Source organism: Amblyomma maculatum, chromosome 5 (genome assembly GCF_055883805.1).
Source record: "Amblyomma maculatum isolate TAMU_Amacu chromosome 5, ASM5588380v1, whole genome shotgun sequence".
NCBI lineage: Eukaryota > Metazoa > Arthropoda > Arachnida > Ixodida > Ixodidae > Amblyomma > Amblyomma maculatum.
In genome coordinates, this window is record NC_139348.1 from 102,826,760 (window position 1) to 102,850,429 (window position 23,670).

At 44.2% G+C, this 23,670-nt stretch overlaps 1 protein-coding gene across 1 annotated transcript in view; it reads left to right on the top strand.

Annotated features, from left to right (window-relative positions):
* The first annotated feature begins 261 nt into the window (after nt 1–261).
* LOC146189057 (uncharacterized) overlaps nt 262–23,670 on the top strand; it is a 35,458-nt gene continuing 12,049 nt past the window's right edge. The window contains exons 1-4 of the mRNA XM_084605171.1: nt 262–425; nt 6,572–6,634; nt 8,263–8,277; nt 13,201–13,237. Of these exons, the coding sequence (XP_084461297.1) occupies nt 262–425; nt 6,572–6,634; nt 8,263–8,277; nt 13,201–13,237 (279 nt within the window). The remainder of the gene's footprint in view (nt 426–6,571; nt 6,635–8,262; nt 8,278–13,200; nt 13,238–23,670) is intronic.

Sequence of the window (23,670 nt, forward strand, 5' to 3'; positions counted from 1 at the left end):
TGAAATTGGAAGTGTCTTTGTGCACACACAAGGTCTGTGTCCTCTGCGAGCTTTCGAATTTTCATTGCTGCCCTTACTTGCAACAGCTATAAAGATGCGTAAGAATACCAATAAAGCCAGCCAAGACGCCCGCAGCAAGAAGACAACAAAGAACTTACCCCACTGGGTAAGAGTAACCAGAAATCGACTTTGAACAAATGTTGAGCCTTCTGAGGCCACTCTCAGAGTTCTTATTGATGAGGCAACAAGCCTGGAAAAATAATGGACTTCCGAGTCGTTGCTACAGCAACTCGGCGTAAGTGCCGGACAACGTCCACCCTTGATCAGCGCTGCCTATGGTCACTTGCCAACCCCTGGACGCAGAACATGGTTACAGAACGGCTTGGGGTCCAGCACCAATGCACGGGCAACCTACTTAAATACAGGTGAGCTGAGGCTATACATGTGCAGAAATATTCTGCAGGTTTATCCCAGCGGATACCAAGGCTCATCAAACTTCCAGGGCCACCAGTCGAAGTCATGCCAGCAAATTAGGTAAGGGCCGCCCCAGAGATATTAGTTACTCCTTATCCAACTCCTTCTCATAAGCAATGAGGCCAACTGTGCGATATGATATAGCCATATTCCATAACAAAACCATACAGAGCTACAGAGAGAGATAACCACGTGGCATAATCTCATGCCACGTGGTTATCTTGTCTATCCTGCCTGCCCTCTTTTTCTTTCCTTCTTTTTTTGCATGAACGAGAGGTATTTAACCGACGAAAGTGCAATAAAACATGGTTGTTAGTCAGCGTCGTGTCCCTCTCTCTGCTTAGTCTCTGTTAGCGCTGTTTTTAGCCTCAGATCATGCAGAGTAATATACGCCATGCTTGGCGCTAAGGGATACCTGGGATTCGCAAGTTACAGGTCATAAAACAGCATCCCAGTACACTTAACCACGGTTCAAACATACTTTCCGTCAGGTCCCAATCACCAATGGTGTGTACTATATGATTCGCACCTAAACGATTCTCTGGAGAAGGTGGAGGAAGAGAACTGCCCCTTGAGGAACGCTTCTGGATTGTGTATATGTACCAGAATGCACACCATTCAATGAACAGTAAAATTGTCTGTTTTGTAGGGGTGCTGATATTCACGCAATTAAATATTCTGGAAACCGCAGCATTTGTAGTCCTTACGATAAAATTCTGGGCTCTACACTATCATGAGCCTTCTCTATATTGAGAGTCGCCAATGCAGCATGCATTATCTGGCACCGCGCAAGGAGAATTCGACTCGCAAAGTCGGTATGCGCATTCCATATTGAGCATTTTGGGCGAAAACTGATTTTACAGGGACTAAGAAAATGTTCTTGTCCTACAAACTCTAAAACCCGTTGGAGTACGACCCTTTCAATTTATTTTACCAATTTTGATGTTGATGTTATTGGCCTGATAATGTCCAAGGTATAGACACCACCATTATGTTTAAGTAAAGGAATCACTTTGGCTTGTGTCAAATCACCAGGTATTCAAGAATGATTAATTGAGTAATTGCCAACTCTAACAAGGAATTTGAGAAACCCCAACGAGGATCTTTAACATTTTGGATATGTTAATCCATCAGGGCTAGGAGCAGCAACTTTCAATGTATTTACAATCAGAGAAAGCTCAAAAAATGTAGTTTTAGGGACATCCTTAACCTTATCTACTGGACCTACAAACATGAGGGGTTTGAGAAGTGTTAAAAAAAACGCTTTTGTAAAACTTTAGCAATTTTTTCTACTGTTTTGAGAGCTTCTTTAGTAGTCAAAACATGTGAGGGTAAATTTTCGGAGTCAGGAATCTTTTTCCGTGATTTTCAAAACTCGAAATGTTAGATTGGTTATTAGATTGTGAAAGGTAATTGAAATGCTTACTATTATAAATATCTTTCGCTTGTGCGGCTGTACGTTTAAATGTAGATGCAAAAAATTTATAATCATGCCACTTTGTGGGGCACCGGTTGTGAAGGAGCCTCTTCAAACAGCATTTCGTGTTCTACAATCACGCGAACAATCTGCATTCCAACATCTTGTAGATGTATTGCCTTTTGATGCACGCGCCAAAAATTCAAACTTTTTACGACAGAACGGAATAGCCTGGCATAATTTCTTTGCTATTTTAGCTCTTCCATTGCATTAACCCCTGACTGGAGAGAAGAAGTCAAATATGACTGAAACTGGTTATAATTAACATATGGCCTGAACAGAGAGGTCAGCGGAGTTAAGCGCCAGTTAACCTCAACAACAGGCATATGGTCGCTAGAGGTGCCACCATCAACTGTAACCAATTGACTATAGAAACACGAGTGCTGGAGAAAGTTAAATCTATCACAGATTGACTGTGACCATTTACGAATGTAGGTACACCAAAATTCATGCAATAAAGTTTATTGTTTGAAAGCCAGTCCCACATGGGCTTGCCGCAGGGATCCGTCTTGTAACTCCACGAAACATGGTGCGAATGGTGGTCTCCAGCCAAAATAACCAAATTAACTACTAAGTTGTCTAGCGATCTGGTGTCCTTAACACTATGCGGGAAACAAACATTCGCTAATGTAAACGGATTGAACCCTGGAATTTCAAAACCTAAAGCCAATATTTCTGAACCTAAAGTAGAATATATTGATAAGACATCTTAGCCCTATAAGAAAATTTTGAAGAAACTAGAATTAGTAACCCACCACCTATTGACTGTTGATCTTGTCAAAATTATCGATAATTTTGTAAATGAAAATGTTTTTCAGATGTGAGCCAAGTTTCTTGCAAAACAGTTATGCGTGGATTCTGTTTTAAGAAGCATAAACTTTATCTGTAGTAGCTGAAAGAAGAGATCTACAGTTCCATTGAAGCTCTTCTAGCGCTCCTATGGTTATGTAATCCGGGAAGCAGCAACAGCCTGCCCCAAAATGGTATCCTTTTGCTTAGAGCTTAACTGTAGCTTTTTTTATTTGGCCTGAGCACGAGGTGATGACGGGTTAAACATCGCGGATCCACTGCGTTTTAGGATTCGCGTATCTGTCCATACCATCTCTGCGTCATGAGCCTCGTCTCACTTGCCGGAATTTTGCATAGGTGGTGCGGAAAGAGATTCATTATGCGAGCAAGACATTGTAGCTAAGGAGTGTTGCACTGATAATGAATGCCCAGGTGTCGAAGGCGAAACTGTAGCAGTTTGCACAGCCTGAGAACTGTGAGCTGTCAAAACGTTGGATATACACTCTGTAACTGTTGTCACAATCCTATAAACCATTTTGGTCATGGTTGCTTCAACAGCAATCACTCTGTCTTTAGACAGCGAGGAATCTAATGATCAGAACGGGCTGACACACCTGTATACGCATGAGCTCTCTCTTTAATTTCTTGAATTCCTTCACGCCTCGAGCAACGTTTTCGGTGAATAATCTCCAGAATGTGCATTTCATGAGCTCTAGAAGGACATTGCAAAGAATGTTCGGAGGGAATTTCACCGCAAAGACAGCATTTGACATTTTGATCTGAGCATAAATGTGATTTATGGGCATCTCTGGATTTGCAACATCGCAAAGAGGACTTGCAACCACCAGAAGTATAGCCATAACGCCAGCAGTTGTTGCACTGCAGAGGCTTTGACGGTAGAAAATCTACACGAAATATCAAAGCCCACGCTTTAATCTCTGATGGACAGACTGTACATGCAAAAGTAGCGATTACCGATTCTGTCGGCACACGAACATTATTGGCCTCCAGGCTACAGCGATAGACGGCAACAGCGCTTGCTGCGGAGAGAAACACGAGGGTTTTCTCGATTTAGAAACGAATTCACACCTCGGACCAAACATTACACATGACAGGTCTGGTGAATGGCACCGAGTCCCGCCGCGACCAAATTGGCGTACCTCAGCAATTCCCTCGTAGAAGGAAGTGGTTTTCTGAAGGGCAGCTCAAACAGCCCCTTGGTTGGTTATTTTAATGGTGCCACCATCCTTAGGAACGAGTGCCACAGGGATGTTGCGAACACCGGAGCTCTGAAACGCTTCCAAAGGCAGATCATTAGGCATAAGGGAAGCAGACCAAGGGGAGCGCCCTTGGCCGGGGGACTGCACCAACATTACCTTAAATTACCAATTTCATCGCGTGCGTTGGTCAACAGAAAACAAAGACGCAAAGGTGCAAAGGGGAAAGACAAACCAGGACTAGCAACCCATTACTTAGCTGATCGGCGTGTGAGCAGGCCGAGCTGCTTCAACCGCCTTTTGTCAAGGGAGCCAGTAGGAACAGTCACTCCCGAACACCGGCCGGCTTCGTGACGTCGTGCTCTCTATTTGCTTTCTCTTCTTTGTTAATCTGTCGCTGTTTGCTTACTTAACGAAGGAGAAGACAAGCATTACTATTTACCAATGATGTAGTCAGTGTTGGCTACGTTCAGAAATGTTTAACGGTGCGGGGACAAGTGAGAGACACGGATCATCAATGGACGTTTTATGGCCAGCAAACATTATTCAATAGTATCTTTAGCAATTATAAAATGGAAAGAATGGAATGCTGCTGGCGCCATTTTAACATTTACTCTTTAGGAGGCTACAATACAACCATCTGAACCATCTGATTAAAAAACTGGGCCAGGTGCTGCCTTTTTATAGCATTCAAATTAGCCGTCGCCGTTGTTGGTAGAAAGGCCACAGAAAAGATCCCTTGATTTTCAGCATCCTTCTTTGGTGACAGACTTGTTGGTGGTGCTCTACTTAGCTCAAGTTTCAGACGGCGCAACTGAACATGCATGTAGCTGCTTACGGAGTCCATCTCAGTGACTGTGGATTCATCCACCGAATCTGGAACCTCCACGTACGCGACATTCAGGTGACGCGTCGAGTACGCCGCAGTCTTCTCGACGGTGGTGGGTGCTATGCGATCGTCGGAGCCGCCTGAAGAGCGCGAAGAAAGCCGCTACCGAACCACAAGAAGAAGAACGTCCAACGGTGCAGGATGAAGAGGCGAAGTTCAGTGAGTGTATGAAGGTTCAGTTCGAATTTAATTTGGCATTAGATCCTCAAGTTCAGGCCACCCAGTGGGGAATCGCCATTGATATCGTACCCCTAAAAGAGACTATCACGTCTAGATACTCTGCATCAAAATCTGAGACGGTGGCGATCCGCTTTACAGGCCACCGATCAATTTTCATGTAGATAAATTATAACATTAAACAAACACGTGCTTTACACAAATCAAGAACAGAGGCTGTGTCTCAGTTGCTTAAACTATGCAACATAACATATCGGAAAACCAAGCTCAACCAAGTCATTGCCCGCCGCGGTGATGCGGTGGTTAGGATGCCCGACTGCTGTGCCGAAGTTGCCAGGTTCGATCCCGACGCCCGGCGACTGCTTTCTGGTGGAGTCAAAATGGAGAGGCGCCCGACTCCTGTGCGATGGCAATTCCCGTTAACAACTCCAAATTGTCATATTACTCTGATAGCACTCCACTACAGCATCTGTTTCTCTTTCCGCCTTCACTACCATCGTCATCCCTTCTGCTATGGTGCAATCAGGTGTCCATAGAAGAATTGTGACAGATAATGCGCATTTCGTTCCCATTGAAATACATATTATATATATATCCTAACGCTCCGCTACGTTTATCCGGACTGAGCTGAGCTAAGCCACTCCCAATCTTTTATGACGGATTGGACGAGTACTGCAGGCGTGGTGCTGTTTTTGCTTTTTGTCAGTAATGAAGTGTCTAGCGTAACGGGCATAATGAAATCTATTTGGAGTCCTAGTGTCTCAACTATGCAATTAGCATGGTAGTCACCTCGATCTGACTCGCCACTTGATTTTTCTCGCCTGCTGACTTTCTTTAATGATCTCACCTATCACCGCTCTGTTTCGTCCCTTTGTGCAAAGTGGGACAAGATATTCAGAATAAACATGCACAAGAGTGCAAGTATAAAAGACGGAAAAATATTAGCTGATGCTGAAGCAGCAATAGATTATAAAGATAGCCCTCGTGAAGCAGTCCTTAGACTGGATCATAAGAAGCTGCCCGGTAGGGACGATATAACCTTGCCGCACCCAGCCTGGCGCCTAGCTCTGCTTCTATCATCGCGTGGCAGAGAAAAGGAGTGCCACTGTTTATATACACCCGGCAGGGTAGACCAGACGCAACGCCATCTGGTTAAGTACAAGTTATGCCACCTGGTGAATAGATTCTGCACTAATCTGACACACAAACATTGTTTATAGGCTTATACTCGGTACATTCCTTCGTTATATCGTAAATGAAGGCTGCGACCCTAATTTAGATAACAATGTGTGCAACACAAAGCACTTCCGAGATACAGTATACCATTACTCCAACAACCAAGGCCTCCCGGTTTCTGCCAAGAACCTAATTAGGGCGAAGTGGCGAACTCTGCGGCGCTTGAAGGCAGCAACTGTTCTCTTTGCTGCCGTACTCAAACAGTTTGGTCACGACATCGATGGGTATTGCCCGCAATGTAGAGAGATCTACGATATATAAGAGATAATGTGGGTGTGTACTCAGAATCTTCTCCCGTCTCCTATCTGAAAGGCATGGGGCACTGCCCTCCTCATCTGCCCCACACTGGACGCCCAATGGGCTCTGCACAAGCAGGTGAGAGACGGGGCCTCGTGATGTGGTGTCCCAGACTAAAGAGGCTAACTATATAACGAGGTCTTCATACTCCAAAACTGTCGTTTTATTCTTAAAAAGCTTTTACCGTTATTGCCATGCATCTACTATGGCTGTCTGAAGACCTTCGCGGGGTATGGTTTGGGAGAACAATGGTCGCCGGTGCCAGTACCCGTGAACGCTACTCAACTACATATATTGTGGTCCGTGAGACGCCGAATCGTTTGCCACCATCTCATCTTTCTGCGCAAAAACGGCTTACCATCAAATATTATAAAATGTTGGTACTCAGGGATCCAACCTTGATGTCTGCCAGACTGAGCGATATATAGCAAAACGAAAGTGCAGGGCTGAATTGCGGCTTTGTAGCACCGGCGTTTAAGTGTCGATAGTTGCTATGCAACTTTCGTGTGCTCACGTGGTATGGTTCTATTCTGATCGCCTGGTATATATATACGTGGTTGCTGTGAGATGGGTACGCTGGGCTTCAATTTCAAAACCGGCTCACATGACTAGATTTTAGAAACATGACCTTGGGAAACGTAATTACTGAATCTCACGCTGCGAAACAAAATGTTGACAGTGTATTGGGAGCTGGATACGCCGAGGTACAATTTTGGGAGTGTTAGGTGGTTTCGGAGCCCACTAAATAATCCACCAGCCACATTATAATGCTACCGAATCTCTCTTAGACAAAACAGGTTGTGTTTCTTATGATCCTCCGGACATACGACCATGAACGTTGCCACTTTACCAATTAACAGCTTGTGTAACCAAATGTGCCACCTCTACTGGTCTGCTGCCGCGGGACATCAATTAAATGGTATCTGCTGGATTTTCCATTTTATTGTAGTAAAGAAGCACTGATTGCTGCTCTAGCTATCTTTTTGCAAAGACCCTCTCCCAGGATATGCTTCCTACGTTGCACCAGCAGCATGCAGAATCCAGCCACTCGAGATAATACTCTCTATGTCATGGCACGGCCTCTGCGTGTGGTCTTTGGTGTTATTCTCATTATTAGTTTTACTAGATTTTACGACAAGAGCTGCTGAAGGCGCAAACAAAGCTCTTGTAAAAGACCCAACAAACGGTTCCGGAAATGTTTTACTTCTGTTAGTCTAGTTCACGGGGACATTGCAGCGTGGCTTCTTTTCTACTAATATTGCCGAAGAAGCAGGCGATTCAACACTTTTATGCGCTAAATATGAAGGTCTGTGCAATATGACCTTTCTTTTACCGAGATGGCCTAGGACAAATATGAGCCATTTTCGCTCATCGTGGCGATGGGCAAATCTGAGAAGAGGTCACGTGCTGCTTGATCTCGTGATTGTCTCATTAGCCGACGAGGTGGCAGCAGTCGGCTACCTGCGTTGTCCACATGCTCCCGACTGTTGTTTTCGTCAGTGGACCGTGAGCTAACGGATACCAAAATAGCCTTGCGTACCCCCTGCCTGGATGCAACCACTTGCGTCTGGCCTCCTGTCTTTTTTCCAGATGGCCCTCAATAATGAAATCGTACCGCATTGTTTGGGAGACAATGGTTCGTGAGCTCCCACTGGCGAAGCACGTTTTCAAAATGTATCGTATCACTTGTTTGGTTTGCTGTTCAGGCTGCGTCAGAAGCCGTAAGTACAAATCTGTCGTATTCGCAGCTGAGCAAAGCAATCGTTCGAAAAACATGAACGGGGTTGAGGTACGGGGCTGGATAAGTAGGTGTGCCGACCGGCAAGATACAAAGCGTATAGTTCCGCGCACGTCCGTGTCATTATTACAAAACTAGCGGTGCTGTTTTCCAGCCGACGCTCGTTGACGCATCGTCTGCTGCTTGTTGTATTCGATCATTTGCTTTAATAACGTAATTTTTGTCTACTAACATTTTTTGCAGGCACGTTCACACGAAATAGAAACTAAAACTCACAGTTTTGTGACCTGACGCTGAAACAACTGGCCGACTACAGAATTACCTTTTTACCGTCTGTTTCGCGTCGGTTAGAGTACGCCTGCAAGCGGCGTAGCGACGCAGACGCTGCGCGCTTTCTATAAGGAGTGATTGGAGTGAAGATATAAAAAGATAACTTGTTTCGCACCAGTCTACAAATCTCGCTAAAAATCAGCGAAAAAGAGGCCGAAAGTTGGACGTTTGGTTGTTTTTCGTGCCGCCAGATCCCGAACTGTTCTAAAAGTGGGAGCTTGCTCTTCAGCATGCCGTCAAGAGGCTGCAGCTACAATGCGTTTTGTGCGAGTGCCATTTTCCCGAACAGTTTATCGGACGAGACTACAAAGAACGGTGTTCAAAAACACTGTAATATAAAACAGCGTTTTCTGCCCCCCATTGTTACACCCACGATTAACGAAGGATGATCTGACTTCTGCCCTGCCCGATGCTCCTGCTTAGCTGTGAAGAAAGATATTCGCTAAACGAAAGACGAAGATTTCGACAAACTGCCGCCATAGCAAGGCTCAAAAGGACAACGGCAACTTCCATGAGGCAATGCCAGACGAGGCAGTGGCTTCAAGTATAAGTGGAAGTTGTACTGAAAAATGACCCATGTCCAGTTGATAGCATTGACTCTCGGTTGCCCTACAGTTACTAGACACATGTCTTAATTTAAGATGCCGCTGCTTGTGTGTTTCTTACTTTCGGAAAGTGTGGACCGAATATCGGCCTGGTAAAATTAATACTCCTCGAGCACCGCGCTTCGAAACTCCGAGGCATCGTCCGTGCAAGAGCTAATGCAAGGTGTGAGGACGGGCGAAAACAAAAATCTTACGTGGAGCGCGCTTTGAACGACGCACAGGCACGTTGTCTTGCACGTGTGTGATGTTTTGAGAAAAACATTATTGTATGCGAGTGGTTTACTGCACATTCTATAGCTCAGCTAGATATCACTTTATAAAACAAGCTCGCCCGTTCAATCATTCTATTTACGATCAAAACTGAGCACTATTTTAATATATTTTGACTTGGACATTTCAAGGAAAAAATATTATGAGGAATACAGCAGCACCATTTGTAGTTACCAAAAATAGGGTACGCAAAAAACGAGCTGAGCGTAACAAACTGCTTTAGACTCAGTTCTTCTGGCGCTGTAACATTTTTATGTCCCTTTCTAATAAAGTTGTAATACAGGAATACAGTTTGTTCGCAATAAACTAATTTGCGCTTGAAAGGGTTCAGCGAGTCGCTATCAGCCATGCCTAGCATACCCTGGTTACGGTGGACGGTAACATTCACGAGCCTGGTTTTCGACAGTGGCGCCACCTCTGCGTGATGAAACAAAAGCGCGAGTGAGCTCTAACGGTCGGCACACTTCATCTTGCCGCCTACATGGGCCATTACGGTAAACCGAGAGCGTAATGAATGATTGCCACCAAGATGTCCACCGTTCGATTTAATTAATGAGAATGGAAGATTGCTGCCAACTGGATGAGCCACACCTTGTGATTCTTGCTCGATAACAATATCAGGCGCAGCTGTTTGACTAATAGATTCCATGTGTGCAATAGCAGCGCGCGGTGGGTTATCTGAGGGTGGTAAAAAGCTGGATCCGGTTGTTCATCATGTCCACCTGGCTGCTGTCAGGAATCGCCAATGGCCACTAGAACAAGATAAGAGTGCAGTAAACTTCCACAATACTGGCGCGCATCTGCACACGGCACACGCTGTCCGAATTTACTACCAATTTCATTCAGCCATTGTCAAGACGGCGTCGGTGAGCGCCGATTTTAAATAAAGAAATATAGACACAAAACTTTCGTGGTACGTTTTCTTGGCAATTTCGGGTAAAAGGTTACTGAACATGGTTGACCCTATCTTAATCGCCTACTACCAATAAATATATACATAGCTGAATTTTGTTTTCCATTTCCCTCCATTTCAACAGCTAACTTAGCAGGGTAGATGTGTAGGCCAGTTGGTGAGACATAAGGAAAATAAAACCGCAGCAGACACAGGACGGAGGCTGGTGACAATATAGGATTGTTGTCTGTGTTGTCGCCGCCCTGTGTTGTCTCCAGCCTCCGTCCTGTGTCTGCTGCGGTTTTATTTTCCTCATGTTTCAACAGCTAAGCGTTGGCTACGGTATTAAAGTGGCATATAAGTGACGTGATGTATGAAAAGGACCCAAAAAAAGTAATAATGCAGTACTTTCTGGTAATCAATGTGAACACTTTGATGTTTTGATGTCATTTCAAACACTCTGCCATTGAAACAGAAACAAAAATAGCTGTGAAAAGAGCTTAGTTTATAAATTAATAAGCGGTCGTAGGCAAATGCCTCGTGATCATCCATGTATAGAAACGTACTACGTAATTACAAACAATAAAACAAGCAAACGAGTGAAACGAGCCTAGTATGCTCCTTTAAAGGCCAATGTGGACACTTTTGACCATTTTGAATACATAACTATGCGATAATATCTTAGAGCGTCCTTCTCCACTTACGAAGCAGTGTTTTAGAATGCCGAATGAAAATACTTTAAAAAAGGAATATAAAACTGGTAACGAAAACGAGTTACAGTCATTCCAAGGCGCCACACAGGCCATCCACTGACGTGATGCGCATACCATTTATTTACTTCACAATGCTTCAGGCATAGCAATGACATAGCAATGTCAGCGCATTCAACAATCGATGATGGCAGACTGTTCCATTACGCGATTGTGCGTGGAAGAAAGGCTTTTTTAGAGTTTACTTCTAGCAAGAAAGGGGCTTTAAAATGGTTGAGGCATGACTATAGTTATGGTGCAGAAACTAATGTATATCTTTTCAATCTTTTATTTACTTGTTTTGTCAAGGCAGAAGTACAAGTCGTTTAGTTTTGCTATAGCTTTTCTTGCTTAGAGCGGTACCAGCTTAAACCGCTACTGCATCTCCGTCACTGATGGCGTATGCCGGTAGTCTGTCAAGTTAATTCTGGCTGAGAGTCGCTGTATCCTCTTCAGCACGGAAATATCTTTCGCATAGCACGGTTCCCCCACGATTGCCGCGCAGTCGTGGACAGGGCGAACCAAAATGCGATAAGCCTCAAGCCTAATGATTGAAGGGGCATATTTTAGTTTTCTGCGCAAAAAGCATAACTTACTTTAAGCATTTATGCTCACGCTGTGAATATGCACTTCCCTGTATATTTTGATGGTAATTGTCAAGCCAAAATATTTACCTGAAATGGTTTCTTGATAACATGACAGTTGATATAAATCAGTAAAGTTAAGGGGAATCTTTTTTTTGTGGTGATGGGCGTGGGAACAATTTTAGCGAAATTAATTGGCATTCCATTACGTTCACACGAATCCCCGAGTTTAGAAAGACTTACATTGAGCAATAATTGAGAAGATACATTGTTTTCAATTGAATAAATAACACAGTCGTCAACAAACAATTTCTCATTTATACTGTCTTCAAAACTTTTGCATTATATTTAACATATATCAGAAACCGTAATGCTCGCTGTACGCAACCTTGCAATACCCTCGACGATGGTGACTTAGTGGGAGCTTCGGTAGTGTTTTGCCCCAAATGGCAAAATGCAAGACCTATGTATTGATTTTCAGCAAAACAGCAGCAAATTACGACGACCGTGTGTCCAATGATGCCAGACGCGGAAAGTTCCAGTCTTTGATTGAATATACCTTACTATGCTATATTCATGCAAGGAACTTTGTGCCTTACTAAATCAGCCGTCGTGGTGCAGTGGTTAAGGCGCTCGACTAATGTGCCCAATTATGCGGGGCCGAATCCCGGCTGCAGCGGCCTCTTTTCGATGAAGGTGAAAACGAAGGTATCCATGTTCTGTGCGATGTCAGTGCTCGTTAAAGAACCCCAGGTGGTCTGAATTACTGCGGAGCCCTCCACTAAGGCATCTTGTATAGCCTTAATCGCTTTGAGACGTTAAAATCCTCAGACCAATACAAATCTTACTATGGCCTGACATTGGCAAATTCAAAATCTTATTTACTCTATAACAGGCCACCTCCTTCCGCACTGAGAGCACGGCGAAAATTCCAAATTTATCTGAGGAATACCTAAAACACCAAAGTTGGCCGCCGGCATCTAACAGGAACGTTGTTAGTGGAGGATACTATTGACCATTTTTTTTCTCTTCAGATCGCTATAGACTAAATGTTTGTAACACCCTTCATTTTCTTGTGACTAAAAAGTATCAATATGACAAGCGGTATAACACTATTAATTTTCTGGCGTCTTTAGAGAATGTTATCAATTGCCTGTGGTCTACGTTCAATAATTTTTCTCATTGCATTTTGTTAGATTCGCTGTACACTACAGTCTACAATGACGCTAATTTCGGTGCATCTATAGACAACGAATAGAGGATCTTTCGACTGAAGTCTATGACTACTGTGACATTCGCTTGTCTGCGGATAATACATCCGTTCTTTACAGACGCTTTTACTGAAAAAATGGTCAAATCAGCGGCCGTAGGTGACCCACTATAAAAGTTTGCACATTTGACGTCTATAGAATGTCCACACCACTGAAGCTGATAATCACGGCTGTATGATAAATGACCTTTTTATCTCTATTTCAGTTATTTCAGGACAGCATGTACTGGCATTGCCTGGAATGTGAGTAGAAATTGTGCCAAGCTAAGCATAAACATTTATAAAAGATTGAGAAGGCAATCATTTAATGCCCTGTAGGTATAAAATAATTGGATCTACATGCCTGATACCCTTGATCCTAATGCTTGACACTGTTCAGCGCAATTACTAAACATTTCCGCTTGCTTGATAAAATTTGCTCGTTAATAATTAGCAGCGTGCCACGATTTGATTGTGCTTTCTCACCATACCACTTGGCTATCATGAGAAGGCAAGACTAATTTCAGGTGGGAATCTCATCATCGACACCGCACGCTGCAACATGCTCAACCCTCTGCTGACATTACAGGTTCTGCTACTCTGGATGCCTGCTGCTGAACGCCCCTTTTCTCAAGCCCCGTCACCCGCTCGCGGCGGGGAGTGCGTGGTCAATGACCGTGTGCTCAGCGCCGTTGTGGATGACACTCCGAACTTAGCCCGGATACTGTTGCTCCCCTGGCAACATAGCCCTTCATCGACGTCATCGGTCACCGGACCCACCCACGCAGCATATATACCGCGATCTGCCGCCGGTCATCTGGGGCTCGACACCGCACGCTGCAACATGCTCAACCCTCTGCTGACATTACAGGTTCTGCTACTCTGGATGCCTGCTGCTGAACGCCCCTTTTCTCAAGCCCCGTCACCCGCTCGCGGCGGGGAGTGCGTGGTCAATGACCGTGTGCTCAGCGCCGTTGTGGATGACACTCCGAACTTAGCCCGGATACTGTTGCTCCCCTGGCAACATAGCCCTTCATCGACGTCATCGGTCACCGGACCCACCCACGCAGCATATATACCGCGATCTGCCGCCGGTCATCTGGGGCTCGACACCGCACGCTGCAACATGCTCAACCCTCTGCTGACATTACAGGTTGGTTATATGAACAATTGCAGTGAATGTAAAACTAGCAACCGTTGTCTTGTAGCGGTGTCTTGCCCCTATGTGATCAAGTGGCGTAGCGCTGTGCGAATGTGCTGCGACTGTATATCCTTCCACCTGTTGTCCCAAATATTGCTGTATCTATCAGGGGACGTTGAGCTCAACCCAGGCCCGCCAACATCACTCGGCGATCCGTCTGTTCTAAACGCACTCAAACGCCTCGAGGACGCGCAATCCGTCATATCTGCTGAACTAAAAGAACTTAAGGCTACGCAAGACAACCACGGAAAGCTAATATCGGAGCTAAACAACCGCATTTCTTTGTTGGAATTCGCTCACAAAAATGACCCAAACGATGTGAAAATAGACGAAACCAACATAATAAAACGCGAGCTTGCAGTTCTTCATGCCGCCAATATCGATGCAAACAATCGCATGCGTAGGAACAACTTACTTTTTTTCGGCCTTAAAGACGTCGAAAAGGAAACTTGGGAAGAGTCGGAAACAAAAGTTCGAGACCTGTGCTCCACTGAGCTCGATGTTCATCTGGACGCAGGATGTATAGAACGCGCACATCGACTAGGATCATTCTGCTCAGACAAACAGCGGCCAATCATCATTAGGCTAGCGCATTTCAAGACCAAGGAAAACATCCTGGCGTGTGGGCCTAAACTGAAAGACACGCCATACGCAATCAGAGAAGATTTTGCCCCTGAAACACGTCTTGCTCGCTCCAAACTTCTGAAGTTTATTCGCCCTCAAAAATGCGCCTTCAAACTGCGACTTGATAAATTGTACGTTGGAAAAAAGTGTTATACTTACAACCATGTTACTGACTCGGTTATCGAATGCACTGTACGTGTTTCCAACGCCGATGTTAGCGAATGACGCGCAACAAATCATGCTCCCAACAGACGTCCTTCATCATACCTCGACATCCAAATCGCATTCACCAACATAAGAAGCCTTATTCCAAAGCGTGACCAGCTCCTTAGCTTTGTTGACGACATTGAAGCTCACATTATCATCCTAACCGAAACGTGGTTAACTGAAGAAGTCCTTGATAACGAATTGCTTCCCACTAATCTGAACTTCAACATTTATCGTCGAGATCGCAGTGGCCGTCGTGGGGGTGGCGTACTCATAGCTGTAAGAAATACACTATCATCATCCTTAGTTTGCCACGACGACGTACTCGAACTATCGTGGATTTGTGTCCATACTTCAACTGCGAAAGCTGTATTTGGCATTTGTTACAGGCCACCCGATCATGGTCCATCTTTTGGCAACTCACTGTACAATAGCCTAACATATATCAGGGACAACTTCCCCAACTCACCTATTTTTCTATTTGGCGACTTTAATTTTCCCCAGATTAACTGGCCTCTACTCAGCGTACCTGGCAATTCACAATCCAGTGAGCCCAAGCAATTTCTCGATCTAACTCTTGATTTCAATCTTCATCAGTCCATATCACTTCCAACGAGAGGGAATAATACTCTTGATCTTTTACTGACGAGCAGTCCTGACGACATTAAAAACGTAACGATTCTCCCTGGAATCAGTGACCACGCTCTCCTACACATTTCCATATCACTGCTACTAAAAGTAAGATCAGCATCTCAAAAGATAATCTTCAACTATAAAAAGGGGAACTTTGAAGCTATGAATAACGAACTTGCACAGTTTCACGCGTACTTTCTCGAGTCCTACTTGTCGAGAACGGTCAATCACAACTGGGAATTATATAAAACAACATTAATAAACCTAAGAAACAAATACATCCCCAAAATAAATATAAAATCCGATCATACCAATGAGTGGTTTACCGTAAGTCTGAAACGTCTCCTAAACAGGAAAAAACGCCTTTATCGATCAGCAAAGTCATCTAACTGCCGTGCTACGTGGGACCGATATCACCAGTCTGCAAAAACATACATTGAAAGCGTAGCTGCCGCAAAGCATAAATTCTTTTCAGTCGATCTACTTGCAATCTTGCAATCGAACCCCAACAAATTCTGGCGTATTCTGTCCCCCAGGTCTCGGCCGAACCAAATAGCCCTCATGGGAACTGATGGTGAACCAGTGGAATCAGAACAGTGTGCCGCCATCTTGAACCATTATTTCGTTTCGGTTTTCACCCCTGCTCAGAACTGTTCGACCCAGCCTCCATCAGAGTCGCCACCAGTCACAATGCCTGAGATACAGATTAATGCAAACGGTATCAGTAACCTCATTGATTCTCTAAAATTGTCTTCATCGGCAGGCTCTGACCATATCAATAGCAAACTACTGAAAAACACATCGGAAACCTCGTCACAGATATTACAATTAATCTTCACCCAGTCTTTCCAATCGGAGGAAATACCGGACGATTGGAAAATCGCTCAAATCATTCCAGTCTTCAAAACAGGTGACCGCAAATCAGCATCCAACTACCGTCCTATCTCTCTAACCAGTGTCCCATCCAAACTTCTCGAACACATTATATCCACGAACCTAATGGCACACCTCGAATCTAACGGCTTCTTTTATCCTCAACAGCATGGTTTTAGAAAACATCTCTCATGTGAAACACAGCTTGCTGAGTTCATACATGACTTACTAGAATCCATGGACAATAACCTTCAAATAGATGCTATATTCCTCGATTACTCCAAAGCATTTGATCGCGTTCCCCACAGTCATTTACTTCAGAAACTCTCATCCCTAGGAATTCCCGCCAACCTAATCCGCTGGATTAAAAATTTTCTTTCAGGACGCAAGCAGTTCACTTCCGCAAATGATAGCCACTCACCTCTCACCAACGTAACATCGGGAGTCCCACAAGGCGCCGGACTGTCACCGCTACTATTCCTAATTTACATTAACGATCTCCCTTGTAATATAAAATCAAAATTACGTCTTTTTGCGGATGACTGCGTCATATACAGAGAGATTAGGACGACCAACGACTCATGTTTGCTTCAATCTGATCTTAATACACTCGCCTCTTGGTCTAATAAATTCCTCCTTCCTTTAAACATTAGCAAGTGTAAATCCATGATTTTCACGAGGAAACACACTGTGAATCAGCATCAATATAGTATTGGCTCGCTTTTAATTACCCCCGCATTATCCTACAGATATCTTGGCCTCCACCTAACACCATCACTATCATGGGTAACCCACATTCAAAACATTTGCGCAGAAGCCTCACGCACACTCGGTTATCTGCGACGTAACTTGAAGGCCGCATCCCCGGAAATAAAGCAACTAGCCTATATAACTTTCATTCGCCCCAAACTAGAATATGCGTCCTCCATTTGGCATTCATCACAAGCGTATCTCGCCACCGACCTTGAAGCCGTACAGAATCGCGCCATCCGATTTATAACATCTTGCTATTCAAAGAAAAGCAGTATCACAGCACTGAAACAATCCATCGCCATTCCATCGCTCATGTCACGCCGTATCATATCTCGCCTATGTCTTCTACATCACTTCTATTATCATCCCCGTACGAGACATGCAAAGCTACAGCCCCCCCACAGGACATCTAGCCGCCTAAACCATAATCATAGCATTGCACGTATCAACTGTCGCACCTTAGCATTAAATTCTTCATTTTTTCCGGACGCAATAGTACTGTGGAACGCCCTGCCAAACAACATCGTATCATGCACTGATCGCAAATCATTCAGGATAAAATTAAACCACCATCTTTCGTAAAGAAATCGCTGATGACGTCGGCTGAACTGTGGGCGCGCGGGGGAGGCAGCGCTTACCTTGTCTTGACTTTTTTTTACGTGTGTGTGTAGTTGTGCTGACGTTGCCATCTATGACGTACCAACCGGCTCAAGTTTCACCAGTTTCGTGAAAGCGTTTTTCTCTTGTATAACATATTCGGCGCCATTTACTTACGGTATTTTGTTCTTTTTGTTTTTTAAAAATTACTTCGTCTAACCCTTGCATTATTTCTCTTGTTTCTGTTTTCTTTTCTTTTCTTGTTATTTTTATGTTTTCCTGTTCTTGTTCGCATTGTATATTGAGTTTGCTCCCCCCTTATGTAATGCCCTCGGGCCTTTAAGGGAAAAATAAATGAAATGAAATGAAATGAAATTGTAAAAAAATCGTACAGTAGATTTGTCAAAGGTAAACGGCAGCACCAAGTTGCACATCAAAATTTGAGAAAAGAAGCTGTGTGTATAAGAAATGAAGCGTTTTCTTGTCTTGCAGTCGATAGACGAGTGCTAAATGGTAAGTGAGTGTGTTAGAACAGTTTGCCAGCGTGGATCAAATGAAGCGAGCAGCGAGATACTGCCGGGACGCGTTCGACCTCCGTATGATGGATGCACTGTTCCCTACAATTATCAGGTTGATCGAACATCAAGTAATTCTCACTTATCTTCGGCCAGTAAAAAATTATCGGCGTGAACATTTTAGATTTCAATTTCGTTCAGTTTTGGTGAAGATGAAACCTTGCGCAAAGGGAACATTTATTGTCCTCACTACCAAACGATAGACGATGCGCATGTCCTTTGCCATTTGCGCATGTCAGATATGAATCGTCGTTGGCAATTGGCGTCTCCGACGAAGGAAAGTGGGTAATCTGATAAAAGAAAACAATTTTTGCATTATATTTTATAGGCCAAGGTATCTCAGTCTAAAAGGAATCTCAAATTCGCAGAGCGTAGAATTTACTATTTTAAAAAAAGAATGATATTGAAGACAAATTTAGGTTACGAACTGAACGAAATCTGGGCAATGCTGAGAAGCGATCAATAATGGAAGCTCTGAAGCTAAACAAGATATTGTCTGAGCAGTGTAAATTTAGTGGTGCGTCGTCACATTTGCTTTCATTCTGGTGGATTGATATTAGCTTGCGCGCACGTACTTTCTCCTTGCTGAAAATTGAATAAAGGCCGTGTGTAAACACCAAGCAAGGGCTGTATTTTGTGGAATGAGTAATTGCTACTACACACTTCCAATTATGAAGATAAAGAACAGAAATACTTCCAGGCTACGAATTAGTTTTCAGTTCCTAAAGTTGATAGTAAAAACGCCAGCGTTCTGATAACTTTTCTTATGATGACGTTTTCTTCCCTGAAAAGGCACTGAGATAAAGACGAGCCATTTTTTTTAGATGAGATAGCGATTAGGTGCCCTGGATTCACAAGATTACAGTTTTCATTTTCAGCCAATATGAGTACGTTTTACCGGACAAAAAAAAAAGACACGCAATTACATCGGTATCAACAAAACAGATAGATTGGCTCTTTGGATGTACGTAACGTTAACAAATAGCCTTGGTTATGTAAGGAACAGGCTAACGGGGGACCAGCCATAATACAGCAGCGCAAAAATTTCAGGAGGAATCGTAGAAAAGACGATACGTTCATTTGTACACCGGAGAACCTTTACAACTGCATTTCGCGCTCTAATATCAGTATCACAGGAGACAGCTATATAGGTAAGATGACTAACACAAACTTTGAAACTAAGAAACAGCTTTAGTGACTACGTGCCTTGAGCGTTTCTCTCCTGGTCTCAAATGCTTGGAGACCGCATTTGGCTGAAGGTGAAATAAAAAAAAATACTAGGGTTCAACGCTGCTGAACCAAATGTTGAGCGAAAGCATTAGTTGCGGGTGACCAAGCGTTCTTCTTCTTCTCTTTTTCTTTTTCCTCTGCCCACATATAAAGCCCCGCTTTAACCAAGCCCTATGAGCGTGCCTTAGTGGCTTATAGGGGTAACGTGGACGCCAGTGTCCTAGCAGGCTGATTCTGACATAACCGTCCGATGTGAAATGAGAGACCCAAATTAGCAGCTTCTGCCAGCCCACACCCTAGTATCACGTAAGGTGTGACGTCACAGTGTCACGTGGATTAGACGTGGCTACCGGCCGCGCTACGCTCGAAACCTAAAGTAGTATTGCTTTCGGAATAAAAGTCAGACAGGGAAATGACCCCACGAGGCCTGTTCATTAAGCCGGCCCCATTCTTCTCCTACCCCCACACAACGTCAATCTATCGCATTGTGATTGCTTCCGACATTGATAGATCAGTGCCACTTCCTTTGTTCTGTAACATGCACGGAGCCGATTCATCCTGCCACGTTGCTTCGGCAAAGTGTAACCCACGATGGCCGAAAATTATTATGCCCTCAAATTGAACTGTCAATAGCATTTTGACACAACCCATGACGCTGAATTGGACTGAAGAAGATCCCTTTGTAGTACGTGCTTCCAAACGCGCCTGACATTTCAATTTACCTGCCGTGGCATCAGGCTCTCAAATTAATTGGCTTCCACATTTGAGCAAAACGTTACGTTCGTAAAAAGACATCTACAATAGAGTTGTTTGTTGTATTCTTGTTATTAATTTGCCCAACACTTCACCACCTGCGGCGCTAAAAATCATTACCTTTCTCTACTGATATCACCCTCGATACACAATAAAAAGGAGCAAACATGGTTGCAAATTAACGGGCTGCACTGCTCGAAAATTTATTTATAAATGTCATATCTGCAATGCTTTAGCGTGCTAGTTGAAAGAAAAGTCAATGCGCAAAGCATTCCTGATACAAGACTTCTGACCACCCATCCAGTTCGTTTAGTCCAACACACAGCGCCACTATTGCGTTGCCAATCTTTTGTGTCTCCATTACTGATCCTCAATATATGCCCACTGCAGCGCCTAAACGGAAAGTCACATTCTGCGATGATATCCGTTATATGAGAGGTATTGAACGCAGTGAACTGAAACATTGTCAGTTCAGTGACCGGCAACGATTGCATTCTTATTGTTTCGATATCTGTAAGATTGGCAAGCTATAACATATATAGTGGTAGGTGTGAGCTCTTTTGAGGCGCACACGACTTCTGCCTTAGCATCATGCGGTCGATTCAGAGCTCGGCGGTGGCCTTTTTGGCTATCTTGTCTCTGGCGGTTCACATCACCAGGTCTGAGAAAACCCACGGCTCAGCAGATGCATTTCACGTACGTAGATTAGATGTGCATTTTTTGATGTGCCTTGGTCGGAAAAAGCCCTGCGCAGCAGCTCTTAGGCCAGCGCATCGAACGAGCGTTGAGGAGACTTTTACCTTGTTGGCACATTACCATGATGGCCTTTTGTCGGTGGAATGCTTGTTTCCCAACGAAACGTGAATTTAATAGGTGAAAAGTTAAAGGACGTCTTTTCTTTCGTGATTAGGGTTCATAAACGAAGTGATGGTGGCAGACTCGAATGCTACCGGTGCGTGCTTTTTGTTGTTAGTGCTGTTTTCTTTTTCTCTTTCCTTTTTGTGCTATAAGAAGTGGAGTAGCAGCGGCCAGACAGACGTCACCAATCTGAGGAAGAGGTTAAAAGCTTCAATCAAGAAATATTGTTACATGACGTCACAGCCCTGAACTTGTACAAGTGACAGTGGAGGTGACATTTCGCGATATATTTTAGCTTATTTGTGAGTAGTCAAATTATAAAATTTGGGTTTAACTATTATTGTAAAACCGCCATATCCGTAGTCTGAAAGCGACACTAATAACAATCTTCGAAAATGGGGCAAAAGAGACACGCACTTATAAAGCTACCTGAAGCTATCTGAGCGACACCTGTTCCACCATGGTTGCATGCCGTTCGTTTGGAACATGTGCATTGCTGTGCGACGGTGTATGATATTCGGCTCAGACAAGACAAATCACCTCCGAAGCCAGAGCTTCACACCGCCATGGGAAGCCAAGGTCACCCTGCCGAGCGCAAGCCACAACAGCGCATGCGCCCCATATTCTTTCCTACTCTCTTTTTCTCGTTCTTGTCTTCCGTATCTTCTTACTTCATTTGTCCGGTTTCTTCTCCTGTGAATAAAATGCTTTACCACGTGTAATGTTACCCATTAGTAAAGAAGCTTTCGCTTACAAGCTAGGTTTGATCAAGCTAAACCGTCAACAATTTTTTCGTATCTTCACAGGCTATTATATTCCTTTGATGCTGTATATCCTTTCTGCATGCTATGTAAGTGCTTTGCATCACTGAGTCTGATCATTTGCCGCCAGGAAGAACAATAAGATTGCAGAGAAGAGCTGCGATTTTACAGAGCGACAAATATGAACCTAAAAAAAAATTTAGATTCATTATAGTAGCATGGAGCAATGCTCACAGCAGGTTGAAAGCATTGAGCATCTCCGCAGAACATGGTTTGCCTAGATATCAGATGCTAGGATCAAAGGTACGTGTCGAACTTTGACTTTGGAGGTTCTACTAGGATTTGCAATACTTCAGATGAGCAGCTTCGTCTGGACCTGACGTTTCAGTTTTGGATGGGGAAACTTGTACCCATTTTTACAGGTGGGTCTCTGGCGGTGGGTTTAGAACTGACCACTTCCCGCAGCCGAGACGGCCGCTCTAACCACTAGGCCACGGCTGCGCTCTCACTAGCAATGTTAATTCATATTGCAGTCCTTGTTCGAGATTTACTGCTCGTAGGATGGCCACAGAGTGAGATATAACGCAGAAAGAGCCGATTTATATTTCGTTATATTTGTCTTGCTAATATGTACAACACAGCTCTGCATCTGCACAGTAAGGTCATGTATACCAAATGGCATGTGTGCGCAAAACAAAAATATCGCCAAAATGGAACAAATTAAAGAAGCATTTTTTTTTTGTCAGTAGCCTAATCGTAGTGGGTTTATGTTGTGTGAACGGAAGTGCTGTGCGAATCATGGCGCTGAACATTCTATTGCGAAGTGGGAGCTATACATATCTATAAACAATCCTTAATAAGCAGCGTTGATTTAGTGTTCTGCGAAGCACTCAAAAGGATCACCCACTCCGAGTACCGGTATTGTCCGGCGCTGTGGCAATGTGGTTAGGGCGCTCCGCTGCGGCACCCGAGGATGTGGGATCGAATCCCGGCCGCGGAGGCCGCTTGTCGATAGAGGCGAAACGTGAAACTCCCGTGTGATGTGCGATGTCAGTGCACGTAAAAGAACCCCAGGTGGTCGAAATTTCTGGAGCCGTCCAATACGGCTTCACTCATGGCCCGAGTTTCTTTGGGTTGTTACACACACACAAAAATTGAACCAAACCGAGCACCAGCATTGTGTGTATCGTCGCTCTGATCGGTCCAAGTATTTTATGATGTCGCAACCGCATGGCCTCTGGCCTGCACTTCAGATTAATGAGAATCACGTCATGTAACCGTACGGTGTCAGACTTAACATACGCGGATTCTTTATTAGCGGTGGCGTTTCACAGTTTAGCCGTTATTGCCGAGGCAATACCCGTATTGCAAACCATCAGGATTAGTGAATGAAGGAGTGTCGTCAAAGTGACGCTATCTGGGGAGATGGAAGTCACTAAACTGCGCTTAGCAACAGGAGTAACAAAACCATTGGCGGCCCAGACGTCAGAGTAATGGTGTGTGAGTCTGGTTGCTGAGTGGGAATGTGACCGGAAAAAAAGAGCTGCCTAAACAGCGGGTTATCTTGAAAATCATTTATCGTAAATTGCTGCTCACCAACAGCAAAACAAATCTACACCGTGAGCAAAGCTG